Here is a 23863-nt window from a genome sequence, read left to right as displayed (position 1 = left end):
TGAAACGATAAAATGACTTTAACAGTGATGGAAACGTAACGCTCAATGTTTGTGTGGTGAGCAAATGACTGCTTGGAGTTTACAATTGAGAGACGGAGCAGAAAAAGATTGAAAAGCCAGCAAGTTTTAGATTGCGGTCTGATTTCAAGCTGCTGTTTGGTTGAACTAATAGAAATATTAACCGAGAATCGGTGATAAGCGCTCTTCACATCTTTGTAACTGTGTTGGTGAGTTTTGAGATGTAATAAAATGTGATTGTTTGAAGTGTAAATTTGTTTGTTGATAATTTCTTTATACACCAAACGAACTGAATATATGAGATGATTTGACTCTAAAATTATGACAGGAATCATCCGCAATAAAAAACAGTAAATTTGTACTAAAAGTATTTTATCTAAACGGTTCATCGGCTGATTTAATATCAGCTGGAACTTAGTGTAAGAATTTAGTTTTTACGGAGCACTTACATGCTTTTGATATTGGAGTTTTAATTTCAGGCTACTCTGTTTCAAAAGTGAAGATGAAAGTTAAAAGCCCTTAAACTCTGACGACATTAAATATGGATACGGTCACCATGTGCTGCTTTGAGTTTGTTACGAACAGGATCACTTATGTTATTGTCAGACAAATCCAAGAGTATCAGAGTATTATTATTACACAACCCTTCACAAATCTTATCAGCGCCTTCACTGTCGAGTTTATTGTGAGACAAATACAAGTGTGTCAAAGTATTATTATTACACAACATTTCACAAATCTTATCAGCGCATTTACTGTCGAGGTTATTGCCAGACAAATACAAGACTGTCAGAGTATTATTATTGCATAACCCTTCAAAAATCTTATCAGCGCATTCACTGCCGAGATTATTGCCACACAAACCCAAGTCTGTCAGAGTATTATTATTACACAACATTTCACAAATCTTATCAGCGCATTTACTGTCGAGGTTATTGCCAGACAAATACAAGACTGTCAGAGTATTATTATTACACAACATTTCACAAATCTTATCAGCGCATTTACTGTCGAGGTTATTGCCAGACAAATACAAGACTGTCAGAGTATTATTATTACACAACATTTCACAAATCTTATCAGCGCATTTACTGCCGAGATTATTGCGAGACAAACCCAAGTGTGTCAGAGTATTATTATTACGCAACATTTCACAAATCTTATCAGCGCATTTACTGCCGAGTTTATTGCTAGACAAACCCAAGTGTGTCAGAGTATTATTATTACACAACATTTCACAAATCTTATTAGCGCATTTACTGCCGAGTTTATTGCCAGACAAATTCAAGTATTGTAGAGTATTATTATTACACAACATTTCACAAATCTTATCAGCGCATTTACTGCCGAGATTATTGCCACACAAATACAAGTCTGTCAGAGTATTATTATTACACAACCCTTCACAAATCTTACCAGCGCATTTACTGCCGAGGTCATTGAAAGACAAACACAAGTGTGTCACAGTTGTGTTCTCAGTGAGCATCTTAGCAATTATATCACACTCAACATAACCTAAATTTCTACTCCTGGCATTTACCCTTTGAAGTCTCAGAGACTTGCCGAAGGTACGTGCTAAATTTAAATGAAAATTACTACCTTCTTTTTTGCATTCCTTAATGCACTCCACTGCAACCAAAAACTTTTCATCTGTCTTGTCGCGAGCCACCCTACTCTCGTCACCTTCGTCAATGTGAGACGCCAAACTCTGGATAAGAGCCATTGCTTTCTCTTCGGATGCTTCTGCTAGTAGGCCGCAAGTGAACAGCAACACTTGTTTCAGGTCAGAGAAATATCTCTCGTCAGCAGCTAAATCTTCAGGACTCATTTTTTCATTCAGAAGCTGGCAACAGAGATAGAATGCGGCAAAATGTTCCTGAAAGGATTTGTGCATGAAGGCGTAATAGAGACATGGTCTTCGCCTGTTCCTTCCATGCTGAAGTGACAGAAATCCGAAAGCAGGTAAGTCATTTTCATGACTCCCAAGTTGATGTTTCTCAAAGTACAACGTCTGCTGGAAAAGACCCTCCAAAGCTATCGAGCCAAGGTGTTTTAGCTGTTGTCCGTACACCTTTGTAGGATTTTGGCCGGTTTCCAGTGTTAAGTTCTTCTTTTCGGTGTATCTTGTCAGGACATACTCCACTATATCCGTGTACAGTGTAGTTTTCTTTTCTGGAAGGATGCCATCCGAGTATTCGCAAAGAAGACAGAGTAGAGCAGTGTTCAGGGGATTGGCAATCAGTTCTTCTAGGCTTTTATCTTTCTCCAGTCGGTTTGTGAGCGTTTGGGCCATTTTCTCTCCATCCTTTTCCTTGTTTTTGAAATATTTCGAGATGAAGTCACAGGCATCAGATTTAGTGAATCCCACGATCTCCAGGAGAGTGTCACAGGATTTTCTCGCCTTTATCCCAGCCTCGTGCCGAGCTGTAACCACAAGATGACATTGAGAACAAATTGCACTTCTACCCTGAATGAGCTTCTCTGCCTCTGACCATCTCTCGTTCGGCAACTCGTCCAATCCATCCAGAACTACAAGTACGGCAGATTGATGATGTTTGATCCATTTAAAGAAACCTTCTTTGTCTTCTTCACCAATATCAGGAGGGAGAATCTGCTCGCAGATGTCCTGACGAAGGTTTGAATTGGAAGACATGTCGCGACATCTAAGCAATAGCACCATTTTAAACTTCGGAAAACAATCAACCGATTCAGGTTCCATTGACGCCCAGTCATAGGCAAGCTTGTTGCAGTAGGTAGTCTTGCCCATACCAGGATCTCCCTCAATTAAAACCTTTTTCGGATTCTTGCATCCCTCGTGTGGTTGAAAGATGGCGGACATGTCGACCATTTTCTCGGTCACTGTTCCTCTCGTCTTCTCCCTGCTGACCATTCTGAGTCTGGTGAAGATGTCACTAAGGCGAAAATTAAATTCACCTTCGCACCAAGGGAAGAGTGCAAGGCACCCTTCACGGGTGTCGTACAATCCGCGTAGTTGGTCAATAAGCTCAGCAGGATCAAAATCATCTGAAAGTTAAAGGCATAATTTGTAAAATACTATATCAACTCAGCTCTAGAGCCTTCATAACTGAAGCGTGCGTGAGCAAAGCAAAGGCGCAGAGGTTGAGGAAAAAATAAAAGGAATTTTGGACAAAAAAGGATTGTTTTCAAACTCAAACCACCGCAAAAAACTGATCCCTTCAAATTGATATTTCACAATAATAATTATTTACTGTACCACAGACAATATCAATGTTTTAAAAATATAAAAAAGTGTTTGTACACATTAATTTGAGCGTATTTTTCATTTTAAAGAAAATACGTTCAAATCATTGTACACAAACACTTGGTGTTTTTTTTTTTAAGTATTGGTAATTGATTTTCTGTGGTGCAGTAAATTGTTGTGGAATAGAGATCGAAGCCTGCCTTGAGTCGCTGGGGGTGGGTTCTTTTTTTGTTGGAGGGGGGGGGGGGGGCGTATAAGTGTGAAAAGGGTCTACATTGCCAGTGAAAGGAAACCTTCACTCTTGAAATAAATTAACATTAAATTGTTGAAAATACAATCTAATTTCAAATTTCTTTAGAAATTATGGAAATAATATTTATTTGTTGGACAAAACAGAATTGGATTATCGCCCATTTTTCATTTTAAATTTCCCGGGTGCCGCCATCTTTAATTTCATGACATCATACGGTTGCTCAATGGCTTCACACAACAGAACTTCTGCTTACAGACAAAAGCGGCAACGGTACGACGTCATGAAATCTAAAATAGCGACACCCAGGAAATTCAAAATCGAAAATAGGCCATAATCATATCTAATTTGAACACTATTTGTGACAATTTACCGTCAATTTGCTGTCGGAGTGGAGGTTCCCTTTAAAATTACACATTTTGATCTGAAATCAGGTCAGGGTTTGGACCACTGAGCTGCACACCACCACCAAAAATTCCGTAGAGTAACCCCCCGGGAGTTTCTTTTGTACTCAGCTGACTAAAGAAATGCATCATGTGCATTAACACCATTCCAAAGAGCTCTTTGTTTTGTTTCCAATAGAAAACACCTAGCCCCTGCCCCCCTGGGGGGGGTACTCCAAAAAAAAATTGGGTAGGGGTGTGCCGCCCGCTTCCCAAAACCCTTACCCTATTTATGACCAAAATCTGCGATTTTCCCTACCCTATTTATGACCTGAAGTAGCTTCTTCTAAAAAAAAAATCGAACCCAGGACTAGAGTGCAAAAATCTATACCCTATTTATTACCAAAATGGCGGCAAAATGGCTAAAAGCAATACCCTATTTATGACCAAAACAGCCAAAAAACCATACCCTTTGGCGCCGCACATACCTATGTAGCCCATATAAGGGAGTACCCCCCCGGGCCCCTGCCCTATTTTGCTTTCAATTGTTGTACGTCGTGAACACCAGAAAAGAGATGAACAATCCTGTTGATTCGGAATCAGCAAAAATATTGTCTCAACAAAACACTGACCCAACCAGCTAACAGAACCCCTCTAAAATTCTTAAGGAAAACCAAAAATCTTGTTAATTAACTTACTTAAAATTTCCAAAATGGCAGACGCATACCGTGTAGTATGAAAATTTTGCAGGTTCTAATTTTTGCTGATTGACCTCAATGTGCAAAAATTAGTTCCCGCAGAAAAAAAAACCCACGAAATAAAACGGCGCAAAAATTAACTCCCTTCAGTCAAATTATAAATTCTCATACATTATCATTATTCAATTGTCATACATTATCATAACGCAATTTCCGGTATGATTTCAAGTAGCGTAACAGAATATCACTATCTTTCTGACAAAAAATATTCAAGTAGTTCAGTCGCAAAGGGAGGATAGGTTTAAAAATAGGCGAGCTGTACAATTGGCAATAAGTGAGGCCACTAGTGCTAAACATACACCAACGCCTCCTACATAAACGCCCATAGGTGTCTTGTTTTAGGAATTTTCGGTAAGTTGATTGATGATGAAATTTGGCTTTCCCTGTGAATTTTACAGGGGGTCAGTAAGGGGTCAGCATTTAGTTGAAACCCTAAAATAAACTTTTTCAGGCATTTTTCGGTGGGAAATCGTTGCTAACTGCCAGTGGGCATCAGATTACCCTTGGTCAACTTTCATCTCACGAAAAAGACATCTGAGATAAAATGAGTTGGCAACTTCATAACAGCCCACTAAGCAACTGAACATGGATTCCCAGAGAAAGCAGCCCATTATAAAAGTTTGGAGACACCTGTACGATTTTAAACTTCTTTGCCCCCAGCGGAAAGAGGAGTAGCAACCAAAAAGAAACCCAGGGTGCACTGAACTTAAATTCCTAGTACTTCCTGGCTGGGAACTGACCTTCATTCTTGGATGATTTGTCTGTCCTCTTCTCCTCCTTTGTTTTCTCCTGCTCAAGTTTGTCGTCTGCGGTATCTGAGGGTCAAAATGAAAAATTAACCGTTCGCCTTTTCTTGAATATTAGCATATAAATTAATATGTTGAGTTGTCAATTTGTAGACAGTTTTCAAGCATTACATTCTTAACAGTATCTCTTGGAATCAATTCTTTGAACTAACATACCGTAACAGTTTCAATTAACTACTTTGCATATTTTTGCCTTAGGATTTAAAGTGAGTACATATGTATACAGCGCAGCCCTCATCACAGCGCAACTACTTGAACTGTGCCGCTTGGAAGAAAGTTAACCAATCACTTCTTTTTTTTTTAAACAAAGAATCCTGATGTTGTTGATTCAAGTACTTAAACAATACATCTGCGACAAAGTTTGAAACAACTGTGAACTTGCGGACCCGTAAGGAAACTGTCTCATTTTCTGATTGGTCAGTGTGAGTCTTTACTTTTCACTCAAATGAATCTTTTTATTTACAGACTTTTTCGAGTTTGAGGTACTTCCTTGGTTTTTGATGGTCTTATTTGCCAGACATTCAACTTAGAGTGAAGCGAGATGGAGAAATTTACGGCAACGGTCGCTGACATTCCCAACTTCTGTGAGATCGTGTGCTAGAACTGCACTGTGTAGAACTGAGTCCGCAAATGATTGCCACAGAAATAAAAGTAGTCGCCACTTTGTGCGAAATGTTTTGGCAGATTATAATATAAACAATTCCTCGATCAAGAGCTACAACATCAAAGTTCAAATTCAGTTCAAAGTCGTGCATATGTCAACAATTGCAAAGAAACATTTTCAGTGAGAGTAGTTTGATGATTTATGTTGTGTTCAATGTTTTGAGTAACAGTCAAATTAGAAACAAAGCCCAAGCAATTATCAGAAATTATTGAATTTGGAATGTTACAGTTGTGTGGAGCTTGCTTCGAACACTTCATCGCATGCTAATATTTAATTGTAAACTAGAGGTAAATAAAATAAGTCTTTTTATGCTTAAATTTGTAAGTATGTTTATACTTGCGATTTTCTTTTTATGATTTTAGAAAACCAGTTAATCGAGAACCATGTTGTCAGGTTGCAGCATCGAACCAATTGACAATAGGAAAAATTTGGGATCGAAACTGATCAATCAAAAAACTGCAGTTTACAGTGAGGTCCGCATGTTCAAGTCGGGTAAAATTTATTAATGAATGTTTTGTCTAGACACTGCAGTGTTATTGGTCTATTTACCAACAACTCTCAGATCCTTTGTTGTCTGAAAACATTGTGATTGGTTGGCTTTCTACCAAATGGCCCGGTTCGAGTGGTGAGACTGTAAATAAATTAATACCTATTTGATGTTTTTTTTTTTTATAATCAGTCTACGTCACACATGACTGAAATTTCTGAGAATGACATGAACAGTTAAATTCCTCTTAATGTAATATTAATGTCTGGCATTTGAATGGAATCTTGAAAATTTTTCTGGAATCTTTCCAAAAAAGATGCAGTAAGTTTAAAAACAAATCAAAAATACTTCCTAAACAATTAATAATTATCGTGATTTTTTAAATTGTTAATGCTGTAATTAATGTGAAGAAAAATTCAGAGTTTATACTGTAAATAAAATAGGGAAATTTCTACAGGAATTCTGAAATCTCGCTGGCAATGCTCAAAACTGACATGTAAATTCAAAGCTCCCTTTAAATTTCAAAAATACTGGACATGCGTGCTGTAGATAGACAGAACCTTAACACTTAGATTTTTGATAATAATATTCACAGTTAAAACAAACACAATGTATTAATCGTAAGAAAATTTCACGACTACTCTACTCTTGCCCTTAAAATAGGCCATTGTGATGCAGACACTACTACCACATTTGAACTGCACTGCAGTTTCATCTGATTCGATCAACAGCAACTCAAGATAATCTGTTACTAAGCTAAACTGGATAAAAGACCCTGGACATTATCAGAACAACTTGCAGGTGAAAAAAGAAGGTTTGAAATGGATTTGAACCCCTTGACCTCTGTATTACCAGTGCAGTGCTCTACCATTTGAGCTGTCAAACCAACTGGGAGCTCAAGATCAAATGATTGAATTTATGGAATGACCATCAAGCCTAAACGTTTTTCAGGCTTACCTCCTGAAACTACTTTTAAAAGTTTCAGTCAAAACTGCAATGGGTTTTCATCTATTGGTGAAATTTGACCCTTTGCATTACGTTCAACAAACAAAAGAATAATGAGAAGCAATTTAATTCTGCAAGAGGATCACACCTTTTCTAAATATAACACTGACCTTGATCATAGTGAGGCCATCCTTGGAAAACAAAGGGATCACATAAAATATTTGCCACAAGGGAAGCTGCCATGGTACTTGCAAAAGACTTCCAGTCATCGCTTACAGACTGACTGAGACCTCTATCACTGGCCACACCTTCCACTAACAGCCACTCCATCTTACCATCATGGGCTGCTGCAAAAACACCTGACATAAAGAGGAAATGGGTTTGACACGTCATTGCTTCAACTTAACTGTATGTATTTATCCTGGTCTGTTCTTAAAATAACCTTGGGGGAAAGATATGGCTGGCTCACAGTTACTGCTTTACACCTTTGCTCAGTTCAAAAAGTGGAACACTGGAGAGAAGGCCGAGAGATCAAGAAAGGAAAGCCTGCAGAGCAAGTGTTTCTGTGGAGTTTTCTGCACTAAAAAGCTGATTTCTGTATTCTGGATGCACGCGAAATGAGGTAAGAGCAAACAAAAAAAAGGGGGGAGGGAAGGAGAGACGCTTTTCCCCTCCTTCGTGTTTATCACTCTCGTCTTAATTCCGGGTGGTAAAACAGCGACAAATGCACAAATGGAAACGCTAACTGCGCTGGCTAAGGAAAGGAGGAAGGACAACTCTGTTGAGGTGACTGATTCTGGTTCAGGGACTAGTTACTGTCCGATCTGAGGATGGCAGTCTAGGTATTTTGGCGAATGCTGAATGCTGTGCACCAAAAGCCAAATCCATAGGTCGTATATATAATGTCAAGTGTCTGCCATAACAATAACTAAAAGCTAACTGTCTGCATCATCACTGCTTAACCCTAAATAGTACAAAGAAGTGCTTAGACCTAAATAATATCAACCCTAAACCCCTCAATACTAAATTGTTGTAGATGGTGTAAAATGGGCACCACGTTTGGCATTTTGCATTCTGTAAAATAACCCTAAAGATCTGAGGATTATTTCTGACCTCGTATTTATTTGCAGTCCAATTTGGCAATCATTTGCGTCCCTGTACAAGAAACCTTCTGAAAGGGTATATTTTAGATTGTATTTCCTGCAGGTGCATGAACTTGAACCACCAACTGAGCTATCGAGACAACTGGGAGCTGGTCATATTGTGAGTTCATAACATACCTGACAAGGATGAATTAATAAATAGAGGAAATAATTATTTGAGCAGTGGATAAAAGATTAAATAGAAGAAAGATCCTCACAGTTATTTACGCGACTTAAACTGTTGGAAAAATTCACTATATGACCAGCTCTCAGTTGGGTTAATAGCTCACAAAAGATACTTTATGAAAGTTAAATAAAGGTGGCTTACTACAGTTTTGAGTTATAATAAATTTCTTTAATGCACGGGTGTCACATAAGCAATTGCCCAAGTGATCAAAGAAAACAAACAAGCAGTTTGTAATTTGTGTGCACACAAGTGAATGCAGAACTCCATCATATGGAAACGTTTTTCAATCATAAATTTCTCCAAATCTAGCTGACGACCTGTGCTCAATTTATCATATTTTTAAATATACATGCATCAACGTCGATCTTAAGACAATTTCTTTTCAAAATCTGTAACACAGATTTCTGTTTTAACTTGTAAGAACGTTTATTTGGATACAAAATTTACATGTAAATGGTACGATTTTGAGTTGGGGTTGTACGGGGTGACTATTGGGTAAAACGTTTTCAAAGAATTAGAGCCAAATCCTCTGATGGCCACTCAGCCACTTGTTTAGAGTAACTTCAAGTAAGAGCATGGCATTGTCGACCTTAATGCGAGGCTCAGAGTAGCATTCTGATCAACTAGCACTGAATGATAACTAAACTGACTTACCTTCGCCTTCCTCGCTAAGCACATCGGCATCACAATGTACTCGCACTTGCCATTCAGCTGGGTTTTCCAAAGGAGCTTTCCATCCATCAGATGCATGTCTGATGAGCTTGCCAAAATTTCTGCTCACAGGGGTTCTAAAGTCAGGGGTTGTCAACTTGGAAGACACCAGTATGTCTCCAATTTTGATATTTTCAGAATTTAAACCATGGCAGGTGCCCACAGAAATCACAGCCTTGGGCCGCAAGACCCTGCTAGCATTTATTACATCAGGTAAAGCACCACCTGGAGCTACAGAACGTTTTGAGCATTTTATCAATGCAATCTTAAGCTTCTCCTGGTCACCACTACCCATCGCTCCAAAGTAGACTGGACCAATGTCTTTGTGGTAAGTCTTGAAAGGTTCGTCGAGATAGAAATAAGAGCTTAAAAACTCACAGTCCTCCACAGTCACCAAAAGAACATCTATCGGGAGTTGAACTTCCCTCCAAGCTATGGAAGTGTTAGGAAGATCGCTTGTCTTGGGAAACTCAAAACAGAGTTGTGGTGGCTTGCCATTGCAATCATCAGAGCTGTCTTCCATATTTTCTTTAATTTTGGTTCCTAGAAAAGAAAAAAGAAAGAGAACAGCAGAGATCAATATTGAAGAAAAACGAACTAAAGTTTTAGACTTATAGATGGCTTGGGCTTTCCATTAAAGTTAACTGGCAATACTGGCTGTTTTTTAGAAAAAATATTATTCTAAAAATAGCCACTTCTACAAATATATTTTCAATTATTGGTGAAAAAGCAGAAGTTTTACCAGCAGTCATTATGGCAAGAAAGTGGTCAGCACTTTTCCAAAATTTGTAAAAAAAGCTTTTTAGTTAAAAAATCTGCCTTTTATTAATATTATTATATAATTCTTGCAAAAAGGCACGTGTTTAAACTGGTGAATGCACGCATGCGTAATGGACGAGTTATAGCGATGGTGGGGTTTTCACTTGATTTTCTCAAGATCGCTGTTTGACTTTTTCTGTCTGTTGATTTTGTGCTGTCAAAGTGATGGAAGTTATTGCTAAGCAGGGCTCAAAGTTTATTTTTGGCTTTGCGAGCACCTGTGCTACCAGGTGTAAATTTCTAGGCGCATTTCCGAAATTTTAGGCGCACAGCTAAAAATTTTAGGAGCACAACTTAAAATACTGGTAGCACCAAAAAGAAAAATCAGAAGCTTTAGACATTTTTATTAATGGTGTCATGACGACACCGACACGTTATTAATTTCTTTTTCTTATTTTCGCTTGCCGATCGTTAAGCAGCACAGTAATCTTTTATTTCAATCATGTGTTTGTTTCTTTCAGTCTCTTACTGTATGTTTGAGATAGCAATAATACTGTTACATTTTTTTTTAATACTACATGTTATGGTACGTTCAACAAGATAATAAGACAAAACGAAGGTAAGGAATAACGTCATTGAATTCTCTCGATCAGATGAAATGCTTCAAGTCCCACGGATCACCCGACTGAAATTAATTCATTTGGCTACTTTCTGTAGGCAAGGTTAGCTCGCCTTGATCTCTGTCCACTGTTTAACCACTTCACAACTGCTGGAGTTTGGTCAAATGTCTTGGAAGGCAGCGGCCAGCTGTTTGAGAATAAATTTTCTTAACCCAGATTGTTTAAACATTCTTGACTCTTGAGTATCGGCAAAGCGAACTAAATTGCGCGAGAAGCACGTGTTTCAGAAGGTTGTCTTCACTCGTACGTACGTGTCAGCGGTGCGGTCACATAACCGAGAAGAGTGCTGGGGTGGGATGAAACACGGACAAGAAATGGACTTGAAGAAACAACAAATAAAACGCACACTGATGAAAGAAAAACGGTGTAACTTTCTTATGTGGAACCTAATTGCGTTACATCCACATTTGAATTTATTATTTCAAGCTTCTGTTTCATGTTAATCAGGCAGAGTACACAAGAATTGTCAGGTGAGGAAACAAAGTGGCCCCGATTCAGGCGCACTGAGCTTGGGCGTTTTTAGGCGCGCGAGTGCGATTACATAAAATTTTTTAGGCGCAAAATAAAAAATCTAGTCGCATATGCGACCAGCTGGTCGCTAACTTTGAGCCCTGCTAAGGTTGTCACAAGCTAACAATTTCAATAAACTGCCTTGAACGTTGCTAGAGGTAAACAGCAAGCTACAAGTCCTTACAGGTTTACCTTCTTTTGAAACATCCTACTCTACTCTCATGTGTGTTCAAACAATACTGTTTTTAAGATTTCGTCCTTATTTAGAGAGACAGGAGGTGGGAACTAAATGTAAAAACACTTTTTAATCAAACTATTCAACTGATAATTATGTATATCTAGAATTTTTTTGCCTTGACATCAGGGGTTCCAAACACTCGAGACAATCAACAAGCATGAGGCTGCACTTCATCTGTTTCTGGGCGTTAAGAATGCCTTCTGAAGCACTCACCCTGTGACGTTCTTTTCGTTTTTCTCGTCAGACATTTATCAGCTGATTCTTAATTTAATAAATACAGTATTAACTCAGTAATTAATTTCCACATGCTCTCGTTGGACGAAATAAGAACATTCAGTGATCAAGGACAGTGGTTAACAGACAAAGTAGCCCAGTATTATGGCACATGTATGTCATGGATTTTGCTAAATGTCAATTGAAGTGACAGTAGACAAATCTGATTAGCTGGGATTGTTTCATACACGTATCTTCCTCTACCTGGTTTGGGTCGAAGGCTGACATAATGACGCTCGTGCAAGTGGCCAAGTACAAGCTGGCTGCTGCTGGCAAAATCACATTCTGGGCGGATAGTTAAGTCATGTGACAGACTGCTGATCACATGGATGCATGTTTTAAAGCAGTTTGCTGCAGCATGGAGAATGATGTGGTCACCCCACGTACCATCAGCTGCCATGTTTCTCAGGTAATCAGGCCAAGACCGATGTCCATCTACAAAGTTAAACAGTTCTGTCCCATCTTGCTGCAAGAGAAGAAAATAACAATAGAAAAATAATATTAAAGTATGTTGGGCTTCTTCATCCTGGTAACTATCAACTGGGGGGCAAAGCCTTTCACAGAATTGACCACGGACTTTCTCCTTTTGTTCAGGAAAGTAACCAACTGTTGCTCTAAGAAATTTAGCATTGGATGGTACAATAGCCACAAAATAATAAATAATTCAATAAGTTAAATGCTTTGTTAGCACTTGATCAGGACAATGATCATCATTATACGGAACAAACCAATAGCGAAACAGGAACAGTTAACTGTTCCATAATTAATTAATTCAATAAATTTTGCATTCAGTTTTAATTAAATAACTGGAGCATTGAATACAATGCAATTTAAGACTTCTGATTGTTTTTAAGCACCCAATTGTGATATCAGCCCTCGAGTTGTACTGACTGTCCAAGAGATAACAAGCATTAATAGACCTGACTTCTGCCCTTTCTTCCAAAATGAAATCTGCATGAATGTGGCAATAGTCTGATGGAGGTATTTTTCAGCAAGTGACACAGGCATACTAATTAAAAAAAAGAAAATCCAAATTCTCCTAACAGGAATGAAGCGCAATGACCTTCTGCTTCATATTTATTAATGGATGTCACACCTGTCCACTGCATTGCAGGAGACTCGAGAAAGCTAAGGCCACTAAACTACATTCATGTCACACACATATGCTAGGATTTGATATGGTTATGTTTATTGTCATGAATTCTTTAATTGGCATAAGCAAAAAAAAAAATACTCCAAGTTCTCCCATTTTATTGCTTTGCATAACCATAAAAAACAAAAGCAAACTCACTCGTAAGCTGACATTACCAATATTGAATAGTAGCTTACCAGTGTAGGGTTCTCCTTAAGGAATTGGACTATGTGCTGCCTCAATGCTTCATGAGAGATTTGGATTCCTTTCACCAGATCCAGTTGCTCTGATAATGCATAGAACATGCAATTTCCAGATCCCTTGTTATCAGAAATTCTGAAGCCTTTGTCTGAAGCAATTTTCTTCATCTCCTCTGGAAGGTTTGTTAAGCTAATGATCTTGCCTGCATGTTGCATTTGCTTAAGATCACCAAAAATTTGTTTAGCTGTTATAACCAAACCTGCCAATGAAAAGGAGTGAAAACAAGGATAATGAATGAGTTACAAGCATAAAATCAATTGTCATGTTTTAGTTCATTCAGTTCAACACCACCAATAACAAAAACCAGCAACACTGAAGTAAATCACTTCTTCAAACACTCTGTCTACAGATGCTCCCATAAATAGCTACAAAACTAGTTAAGGTGAGGACATGTGAAATAATTTAAAACAAACAAAATGTATACAAAAATAGAATAATGAACTAATTATTAGTCATACTATCTACTTAGAAATTCTATAAAAATGTTGTATCAGTCATCTTCACATTGTAGACTTATTGCAGAATATCAAGGAGAATGTATAAAATTAATATTAAGTTAATTCTATTTCTTGCAACTATGCACATGCAGCTGAGTTTTTTTTTAAAACCAGCTTTGAGGTGTGTGGAAATTGCTTGAAACACCACTCGTTCTTTAATTCTGATATAGGTCCTGAAACCATTAATGATTCTTGGATAAATTCAGGGTAAAAGTTTGCCAAATGTTATAATAATAAGATCACATTTCCAAACCTCCTTTGTTTTCCCGTCATGAATTATTAATGAGTTTGCAGAGAAGGACACTAATTTTAGAATCATTTATCCAGAGGTTTCATACTAAAGCTACCTTGATGATCAGCTGTCGATGCCTTCAATAAAGTCTCTGACTGCTCACTGGTGCTTCCTGTTTCCCCACTTTCCGCTCGTTTGCAGTCATCTCTAATTCCAACTGCAAAACAATTTTCCATTACTTATAAGTCCACTTTCAAAAGCTCTGTTTACCATCACAATTGAAAAAAATTTCTGTAAGCCTACCTCGATGATCAGCTGTCAATGTCTTCAAAAAAGAGTCTGGCGGCTCACTGGTGTTTCTTGTTTCACCACTTTCCACTTGTTTGAGGTCATCTCTAATTCCAACTGCAAAAAAAAATTCCATTACTTGTAATTAGTCCACTTTCAAAAGGTCCATTTACCATCGCAATTGAAAACACGGATCTTTTTCTCTCTGATGATTGTTTCACGAAAAGAATAATTGATCCAGAGGATTCGAATTAATTTAAAACCTATCACATGTGCATCCTAATCTAATTCCCATTGGCGTCATCATAGTACATTTCTCAAAATATGCACGGCCCTGCGTCCATTTAATGACGTGTGCAGGTCGGATGGGGGAGGCATGCGCGCGCTATCTTATAAAAAAAACTTTTTACGGAGAGACAACACCATAAAAAATGTATATTTATAAAAGCTTGTACAAATTTAATGAAACGTTAAGATTAAACCAATCTGAGAGAAACCACTTTCATCTTTTTTTGTACAGAACATTTTGTAATTGATTAGGAACAAAACCTGTTTCCAAGGAATCATTTATACTTTATTTTCACTATGTCATAAAAGAATTGGTCCATTCTTTTAGCTGTGCGTATATCGAGTTATGGATGCACTTGGGAAGTTTGGAGAGCTCTCAAGAAGCTAGAGTTGCTCTCGGCTACACGTCCAGCAACTCTTACGCTTCTATTGTGCTCTCCAAATTCTACAAACGCTTGCAACCATTACTCGATATATGCACGCTAGACATGAACCAATTCTTAAGTAAGCCTACCTTGATGATCAGCTATTGGTGCCTTCAAAAAAGGCTCTGACTGCTCACTTGTGTCTCCCGTTTTACCACTTTCCACTTGTTTGTGTGTATCTCTCTTTCTCTTTGCACACTTGTTTCCCATCTCACAAATTTGAAATCAGTGATGACAGAGTAGAATCCTGATCTGGGCCTCAATGTTGGTAGCTGATGGTAGAAGGATATTACATTGTATCAACTGAGTTGACAAAAGTAATTTGGCCACCACAAAGAGATTCCAGAGCCCACACCCTTCCTCAGAGCAAATTCACTCTGACAAAGGACTAGTGTTTAAGCCATCAGCTATCAAATGTGTTTTTATGGTGACCAAATAACCATTATTAATTAGTTATGAAGTTAGTTGATAACACCAAATTTTTGTTTTCTCAATCTCCCCCACCAATGTAGCACCAAAGTTTCTTTAGAAACTACCCCCCAATCTATTGGGTGCAGATTGGTTAACTATGACCACTAGCTATTGATTCAGGAATGTTCTATGTTGGACTTGAAGTTTAAGAACTTTGACTCCATAGAAATTTGTCACAATGGGGGCTACAAATCAACTAGGAATTGAATGGCATGGAAGAGGAAATATCCAAGTGTACTTTTGAGCATGAATTATAAATTGTTTTAAATGAGCTTGTCTAAGTTGACATACAGACTGGTTCTCATTAGACAGTAGAACATGGTTCAAAGGAATAATTATTAAGTTCTTGACCTAGAGCCTGTCAGTTGCGAGGCTTCTTAGGGATTGTTCTGATTTGATTTCACACAAGTTCTCTTTGTGATCTTTAATCGATCAATGATGACTGATATTTTCCCTGAGGAGCAGAAATGTTTTAAAGTTGTTCCATTGTACCATATATAGTATAAACAGGGCAAACAAGCTGGGGTAACTGAAATGGAACACTCTAAAATAAATTGCAGAAACTACAAAACTTCACTGCCCCAGGGATGACTTCTTCAGTTTCAACTCTAATATTGATCATCTATTTATTAAACTTGGCTGGCGAAAACTAAGTACCCAGAGATAGATGCAGAAAGCCATAACAGCATTTAAATCTTTACATGGTCTCACCTCCACCTATCTAAGGGATCAGTTTACAAACTGTACTGAGGTATAGCTATAGTGGTGCAATATTTTGGAACAGCTTAACCCACGAGTTACAGCATATGGTGGTGCGATATTTTGGAACAGCTTAACCCACGAGTTACAGCAAGCAGAGTCCCTTGACAATTTCCTTTATAAACTTAATTTCAATACTCTTTATTCATGCATGACATTTGTGTAAAGCAGTTTTTTTTCCTATTTATTTAATTGTAATAAAATAGACTCTGTACGTATTAGGTATAGGATTTTGATATTTACTGATGAATTTTTACCGTTATCAATCAATCAGTCAATAACCAATACAGCTTCACGCCTATTCAAATGTGTCATATAGAAATGGGTGACTACGCTCGATTTTGTTGCCTTAAGCAGCTACTCTCGACCCAGGCCATCACTCTTTTTCAAAGTGGGCCATTCGAAAATTCTTGATCTTAAACTTTCTCTTGGCAAGGTGGATGTTTAATGATGACGCTCTATTTGCATACTCGCTCGCAAATGCTTTTACGTCAGTTGGTATTGAAGCTATCACCATACATGCAGAGTTCCTTCAATCTCCAAGAGAAAAGTCAATCTTAAAGTCAAAGGGAGCTAATAACTCACAAGGAATTACAACCCAAAAAGCAAGGAAAATCGATTTGTTGTCATTTTCATCGCATGGCGCAGCCAACGAGTGAAAGCTGTTAAAAGCCATTTAAAGTCGCCGCTCGTCTGCCTCTAATAGCCCTTTGAATATCTTGTATTAAGGGTAAGAACCTACTTTCATTTGAAAAGGAAACTGAGATAAAAGCAGACTGTAGCTTTAAGCTACATTTTAAGGTAGGAGAGGTCTAAAAATCTTCCAACCAAGCAAATATTTGTTCTGTCAGGTATAATTGAAAAGTGAGTACTCACTACTGTGGTTGTTGATGTTTGATCGTTATGTCTTGGTTGTCTGTAGTTTACTTCTCGGACAAGCAGCCCTTACATTTTACTGAAAAATTGGTTGCCTGATAAAAATTTCAGTCATCTTGGACGACCGCTACTTTTAAGCACTGCACTTATCCCTAGCGATGCATGGTATGATCACACTTACCTTTCCAGGTTATTTCTCCTCAAACGTCACTTTCAGTAATCAGTATTTCTGCAATTATGAACCAAAGGCAATCATTATAAATGGTTTAGTTCACTCATGTGGGTTTACAAAAGCGCAACCTTGACTAAAATGACAATTTTCTGCAATAGTATAAAACCTTTTGGTCCTTTGGGAAATCTCTTTAAAGTCTACCTGGGAGGAGAAACCATATTATCAAAACTTTTATAGTCTCAAACATAAAACAAGTAAGGAAAGTGGTCAGAACTATTTTACATGCTCGGGACCCACTTTTTGGGGGTTAATAATACAGGTGCACTTCCAAGTTTTTGTTTCACCATAATTGCCCGCAGGTTTCACTCCTATGCAAAGGTAAGAAACATCGGAACAAAAATAATTAAATACCAATTTTCAATTTAATTGCAAATTTGTGCGATTGTAAACCAAGCATCTCCTGTGAACCATTCTCTAACAATAAATATGTATAGGTTAAGACTGATCCTGGCAGTACCCATGGTACCCATAAGGAGTTTAATTCGCCAGCTCAACAGCAATCAAGCCAGTTCACAGAAAATTGAATAAAATCTTCACTACTGACAGAGTACACAAAGACTGTACTGGGCACTGCTGGAATGAACTGTTTCCTTATCTCTTCAGCTTCGAGTTCCGCTTTGTATATCATAATAAACTAGCACGAGGATTCAGTTGAAAGAAAAAAGTTTGCTCACCAAAAAAGATATTCATTGTAAATACCCCACTGTAAAAACATAAATGCTTTTTGTGGTTTCTCAAAGGATTAATATAATTAACTGTAAAGCTTAAAAAATACATCTAACATGCTCACTAGTTAATTAAGTGACTGGTTGTCAGTCATGACTCTTTGTTCAGGCTAACCTTTTCAATTCTGATGTCTTCAACAGCTGAAGGTTGTTTCCATGAGCACCAAAGTCATTTTCAAACGTTTTTCAGGGTGATTTATGCTTGAAACTCCAACTAGAAAGCAAACATTGAAAGGAGCATTGAAAATATTATTTTGATGTAGGAAGAGAATGAAAGCATCCCAACTAGTAATCAGAAGGTCTTAGGTTTCACTCCTGATAGAAGCACTTGATTTTTTTTCCGAGTATGCCTGTGTCATTTACTGATTAATACACAATTCTCATTTATTCACCAAGCTTAACATATTCCATCACATTCGTGTCATTGCACATATGCCACACATTAGCATTCCAATCCTAGCAGTACGCAGGATGTTTGTCCTATAAACCTAGTTTAATGGCCTTAGCTCTCACATGTCTCCTGTAGCTCAGTGGTAGAGCATCCGAACTTGTAATGGGCTGGTCTTAGGTTCGACTCCTGATAGGAGCAATCAGATTTTTTTTTCTCCGAGTATGCCTGTGTCATAAATACTGATTAATACATGATTCTCAGATCAGTGTAGTTTACAATCATCGAACCAGCACAAGACTTAAGGCTTATACTTAAACTCAATGATCTAATCGTATTTCAGATACTCTCTTTTATTTATCAGTGGTCACACAAACTGTTGCCGCCCTGTTTCAGTGAATATTTTAAATTTACGTTTCCTGTTCATTCCCATTCAATGAGGCAATTATGTAACAGAAATCTTTATGTAGCCTCGGTTAATACCACCCAAAATGGCTTATGCTCCCTAAAATTCACTGGTCCTCGCCTTTGGAATTCCTTGCCTACATGTATAACCAATACAAGTTCTCTTAGAATATTTTGTAAAACCCCTAAGACCTCTATACTTAATTATTATTTTAATTAATTACCTGCTTTGCCGCATGAAAAAATACTTTTTTATAAAAAAAATATATATTCTTAATTTTATCTGTAATTGTATCTTGTTTCTGGGGTCGTCCACTAGATTAGCCCTGCTATTTGGATGATCCCAACTCGCTCTCTATTTTGTTGTTATAATTTTACTTTCCTTAGTTGAACTCTGTTTTAGTTGCCTATGTAAATTCAACCTATGTCATGTAAAACTGAGCTGAGCGAAATAAATCATCTTGTCTTGTCTTGTCTTACACGCACTGAAAATCACCCGAAGTGAGCTCAGGTGGCTTACCGTTGTTCTTAAAATAAGCACAAAATAATTGCGTCCAAAGAAGCGACTACGCAGAACTGCCTACCCCCAAAACATGCAGATCTGAGACTGATTTTGAAAAAAAGCCCAGAAAAACCTGGAGATTGGGATCTCAAACCTGGAGATTTCCAAAATATGCGTTAAATGGAATAAAAATTGTATATATTTTTTGTTGTTTCAGGTATTCTTTACCTTATTTGTGCTTCCCTTTCTTCGAAGTAGAAGGCTGAGGTCCTGAAGTCTTCGAGACAGTTTCTGTTTACCTCTTTACCTCTCAGCGCGAGCGGTATTTATTGAAAACAAAGCACTCGAAAGCGAAAACCGAAGCACCCTAGGTCGAAAACGAGGCACTCTAGGTCGAAACTGAAGCACCCTAAAATTCGAAAACGAAACAACACACTAGGTCGAAAACGAAGCACCCTTAAACTCGAAAACGAAACACTCTTGGTCGGAAACAAAGCACTCAGGTCGAAAACGAAACACTCAGTTTTTAAGGCCGACTTAGGGCTGTGTTTTGTTTTATTCAGGGTCGAAATTTAGTCACGAATCAAGCGCGATAACGGATAGAGTGCTGCGCAAAACTATTCAACTGCGAGTTGTTGAAAATGAATTTCCGCATCACTGACTGAATTAAAAGTAAACACTTCAAAGTGGCATTTCCTGTTTTCTACGTGAATAAAGCATGTCAAGCTTTACCTTTTGTTGATATTTTTCTTCTGTAAAAGTATATTTTAGTTCTTTAAGAACAATCTATCTATCTAATCGGCTCATCTAATCAACATAAATTTGGTTTTTCGCCTATGTTGAAGTGATTCAGACAGTTCAGAGTGATTCTAATTGATTAAAAATAGGGTGCTTTGTTTTCGACCTAGATTCCTTCGTTTTCGACCTAAGTGTTTCGTTTTGGGCTTTGCGTGCTTCGTGCTTCGGTCTTTGTTTTCGAGTGCTTCGTTTTCGATACGCCATTTTGAGTTCACTGTTCACAAATGTTTCATGGGAATGAGGTCGGAATTGTACCCAGCTTTCTCTCAAACATTCGGCGAGATTTCCTGATTCACCTATATAGTCTCCTTCGAAGGACACTATGATTCACCGTGAACTTGAGGGGTACAGAATGGTCCTATCGAAAATCATGTGTCTCGGAAAATAACCGCCCAGTCTCGAAATCTCGGGATTCTAAACAAGAGTCTCGGAATCTCGGGCTCGCTACACGTTGAACTGTCTCGAAGTCTCTGATTTTTGTAATTTGGGTCTCACTGCTATTTAGCTAACAGACACAAGCTAAAACAAACACCATTGAACTTACATTTTCGCTTTCGCCGCTTTCGGAAAACTTTCCCAGTCTTTTCTTCCTTCTCCGACTCTTCTCCCATGTCAAAAACTCACAGTGCGTTATATTTTAAAAAAAACCAAGCGATCTCACAAACAGTAAACAAAAAAGCTGCATTTCAACCAACGAAGTTATTTCTAACCGAGCTCGATTTCCTGGCGTGAAGTTCTGTTAAGCCACGTGAAGCTTATGTTGAATTATTATGTTAAATTATTAATTTATTATATTTGTGTTCCTGCATAATAAAGCTAACAACAGGCGAGTTACATAGCTTAAATATATTTATAACGTGACCCGAAGCAATTTTTCGTACGTTAGCTGGCTTCCGTTGTGGCTTCCGTTGGAGTTTTTTGTCGTGTTACGTACCATAAACTCGAAATATTTTCAACACTTCGATCTGCTAAGAGGATTTTTGAGTCTCGGGCTCGGACTTATTACAGGTAAAGTCTCGGGCTCGGATCGATATTAAGGTTTGGGTCTCGCAGTCTCGCAAAGTCTCGGATTGACCATTCTATACCCCTAGCTTGAGATTTGGAGGCCAAATCGTGAGACCGTGAGTTGATACCATATGCCGTAAGTCACACAGTCAAATCGTGAGAGTTGGCAGGACCGGATACCTTCGAGAGTCGATTTTTTGCCCAAAAAAATTTTAAGGCCAAATTAAACATTACTAGTCTCGCTTCATTTTCCTTCAAACACTCTTGGTCGCAAACAAAGCACCCTAAAACTCGAAAACGAAACACTCGTGGTCGAAAACAAAGCACCCTAAAACTCGAAAACGAAACACTCGTGGTCGAAAACAAAGCACATAGGTCGAAAACGAAACACTCAGTTGTTAAGGCCGACTTAGGGTTTTGTTTTGTTTTATTCAGGGTCGAAATTTAGTCACGAATCAAGCGCGATAACGGATAGAGTGCTGCGCAAAACTATTCAACTGCGAGTTGTTGAAAATGAATTTCCGCATCACTGACTCAATTAAAACTAAACCCTTCGTCATAGACCGTTTATTAAAATACACTTCGCAGTTTGAAGACTGAATTGCGTGCACAAATAATTAAATTGTACGAAACTGAAAACATAATATATACAAATAAGTAAAAAATATAGAAAAAATTTCCTTACTACTACAAATGACTAATTGAAAACGCCACACCTGTTTTCTACGTGAATAAAGCATGTCAAGCTTTACCTTTTGTTGATATTTTTCTTCTGTTAAAGCCTTTCAGTTCTTTAACACTGAACAATCTATCTATCTAATCAACATAAATGTGGTTTTTCGCCTCTGTTGACTCTGTTGAAGTGATTGTAATTGATTGAAAAATGGGCGCTTCGTTTTCGACCTAGACTGCTTCGTTTTCGACCTTGGGTGCTTCGTTTTTGAGTTTTGGGGTGCCTCGTTCTTCGGTCTTGGTTTTCGAGTGGAAAGCAGCGCGAAAGTGCCCTTTTAGGTCACACTGATCATGTGAAAGTTGCTCAGTAATCAAGATCTAAATATCTACTAGATATTTGTGCAATTTTTTAATGATTTTGAAAGCCCTTTTGGAAGACAACGACGATCACATTTAAGACTTTTAGGCAAAAACCCTGGCGGCCTATACTAGCCCAACATTCGAACATGGTTGCACAAACAGATTGGCATGCCTTCGCTTCCTGAGATGTTGAACACTGTAATGTGCGAAAGAAATTCTACAAATCTTTTGTTTTCCAAACCATTGCGGAGCTAATTCCTTTATAATAAGACTGCTTCAGTTTCAACTCAGGGTGAACAATTCCCCAGTATTCACAGAACATTATTAACAAAATCAAATTAAAGTCATCGTGGCATAGACTTGATTATAAGCATTCATTAGAATTCCTCAGAGATATTTGAAATAATCCATCTAAGAAGTTATGGGGTTAAAATGGAAGCAGAAAATACAAATCAAACTTACAAATTTCACTCATTGTTTTCAGTATCGTTCATTAGTTTCACTCTCTCTGTCATTTTCTAGACGAGATTCCTATCAGTTTTGATGGCCCACAAGGGAAACGCTGCAAACATAAAAGAAATCACGCAAATAAAAAAAGAAAACAGGCAAATAGAAAAGAAACCACGCAAATAAAAAAGAAAACACGCAAATAAAAATGAAACCACGCAGATAGAAAAGAAACCACGCAAATAAAAATGAAACCACGCCAATGAAAAAAGAACAATGCAAGTAAAGACGAAACATGCAGAAAAAAAGAAACCATAAAAATTGAAAAGAAACCAGGCAAACAAAAAAGAAATCATGCAAATAAAAATGAAACCACGCAAACAAAAAAAGAACCATGCAAGTAAAGACATGCAGACAAAAAGAAACCACAAAAATTGAAAAGAAACAACGCAAATAAAAAAGAAATCATGTAAATAATTGTAAAGGAACCCACCAACAGTCATTCTAGTTCCCAGAGCCCTACCAGATTTTTTAGTAGGCCATCGTACTACGAGTCTAGAGTTTCGCTTTGTACAAATATATCCGATAATTTTCGAAACGAGCCTGCGGATTGGGTTGAAAGAAATTGATTTGCTCACTAAGACGATACTCACTGAAAATAACAGAACTGCAGAGAGCAAAAAGCTTTTTTTTTGTTTTATTATAGGAATTTATAATTTAACATAGATATGATTTCATATATCGCCTGAGTTATTAGTAACAGTAAGGGTGGTCTCCTCGATAAACCTACAAAGGTGTCTGCTAGACTTCCTACTCAATACTGTCACTACAGTGATTAATGAAATATTGTAATAGCTGTTGATCTTGGGCAAATAAATAAATAAATAAATAAATAAATAAATAAATATTGTGGTTTCTCAAAGTGTAAACTGTTCACAGTCCCCCTATTTTTCCGTGGGATTTTCGAAACCGGTACGCTTCGATCTTGGTTTGTAAAAGCGAGCGCGATCTGGGGAGAGCGTCTAAACTACCGAGGGGAGGGGAGCGAAGTTGGGAGGCGGCGGGA

The 23863-nt window shown here is 37.8% G+C and overlaps 1 protein-coding gene, 1 long non-coding RNA gene and 1 pseudogene across 8 annotated transcripts in view; 1 reads left to right on the top strand and 2 right to left on the bottom strand.

Annotated features, from left to right (window-relative positions):
* The window catches only part of LOC146458991 (uncharacterized), a 66169-nt gene that overhangs the window by 1320 nt on the left and 40986 nt on the right, over window positions 1–23863 (bottom strand). The gene's annotated exons all lie outside the window — the stretch shown is intronic.
* The window catches only part of LOC146458993 (NCK-interacting protein with SH3 domain-like), a 59277-nt pseudogene that overhangs the window by 9881 nt on the left and 25533 nt on the right, over window positions 1–23863 (top strand). The window lies entirely within an intron of this gene.
* On the bottom strand, window positions 371–20545 carry LOC146458995 (uncharacterized). 6 transcript variants are annotated; one of them, XM_085089880.1, is made up of 14 exons: window positions 19744–20545; window positions 18336–18434; window positions 17564–17636; window positions 17445–17492; window positions 15247–15429; window positions 14460–14561; window positions 14272–14373; window positions 13364–13626; window positions 12239–12500; window positions 9518–10117; window positions 7705–7893; window positions 5373–5447; window positions 1702–3042; window positions 371–1668 (listed from the first exon to the last, which is right to left on the bottom strand). In XM_085089880.1, exons 5-14 carry the CDS (start codon window positions 15365–15367, stop codon window positions 554–556), a joined length of 4170 nt encoding a protein of 1389 aa, XP_084946006.1. In that variant the 5' UTR covers window positions 15368–15429; window positions 17445–17492; window positions 17564–17636; window positions 18336–18434; window positions 19744–20545; the 3' UTR covers window positions 371–553. The 6 variants fall into 6 exon arrangements, with proteins under 6 accessions (XP_084946006.1, XP_084946005.1, XP_084946004.1 ...); XM_085089879.1 differs by having other exon boundaries at window positions 371–3042; window positions 13364–13611; XM_085089878.1 differs by having other exon boundaries at window positions 371–3042; window positions 19744–20544.

Source organism: Pavona decussata, unplaced genomic scaffold (assembly GCF_977016875.1).
Source record: "Pavona decussata unplaced genomic scaffold, jaPavDecu1.1 SCAFFOLD_223, whole genome shotgun sequence".
Lineage (NCBI taxonomy): Eukaryota > Metazoa > Cnidaria > Anthozoa > Scleractinia > Agariciidae > Pavona > Pavona decussata.
The sequence above is the reverse complement of the archived record's forward strand: the minus strand, read 5'-3'. Positions and strand labels throughout refer to the sequence as shown.

What these genes read in the sequence shown, in the direction of transcription:
- LOC146458995 (XM_085089878.1), bottom strand. Translation starts at nt 15,367, where the DNA reads ATGGGAAACAAGTGTGCAAAGAGAAAGAGAGATACACACAAACAAGTG. An exon ending in TTAAGGAGAACCCTACACTG is followed by an intron (nt 12,501 to 13,363) that starts GTAAGCTACTAT and finishes CTTCTCTTGCAG; the next exon opens with CAAGATGGGACAGAACTGTT. An exon ending in GCTTAGCGAGGAAGGCGAAG is followed by an intron (nt 7,894 to 9,517) that starts GTAAGTCAGTTT and finishes TCTTTATGTCAG; the next exon opens with GTGTTTTTGCAGCAGCCCAT.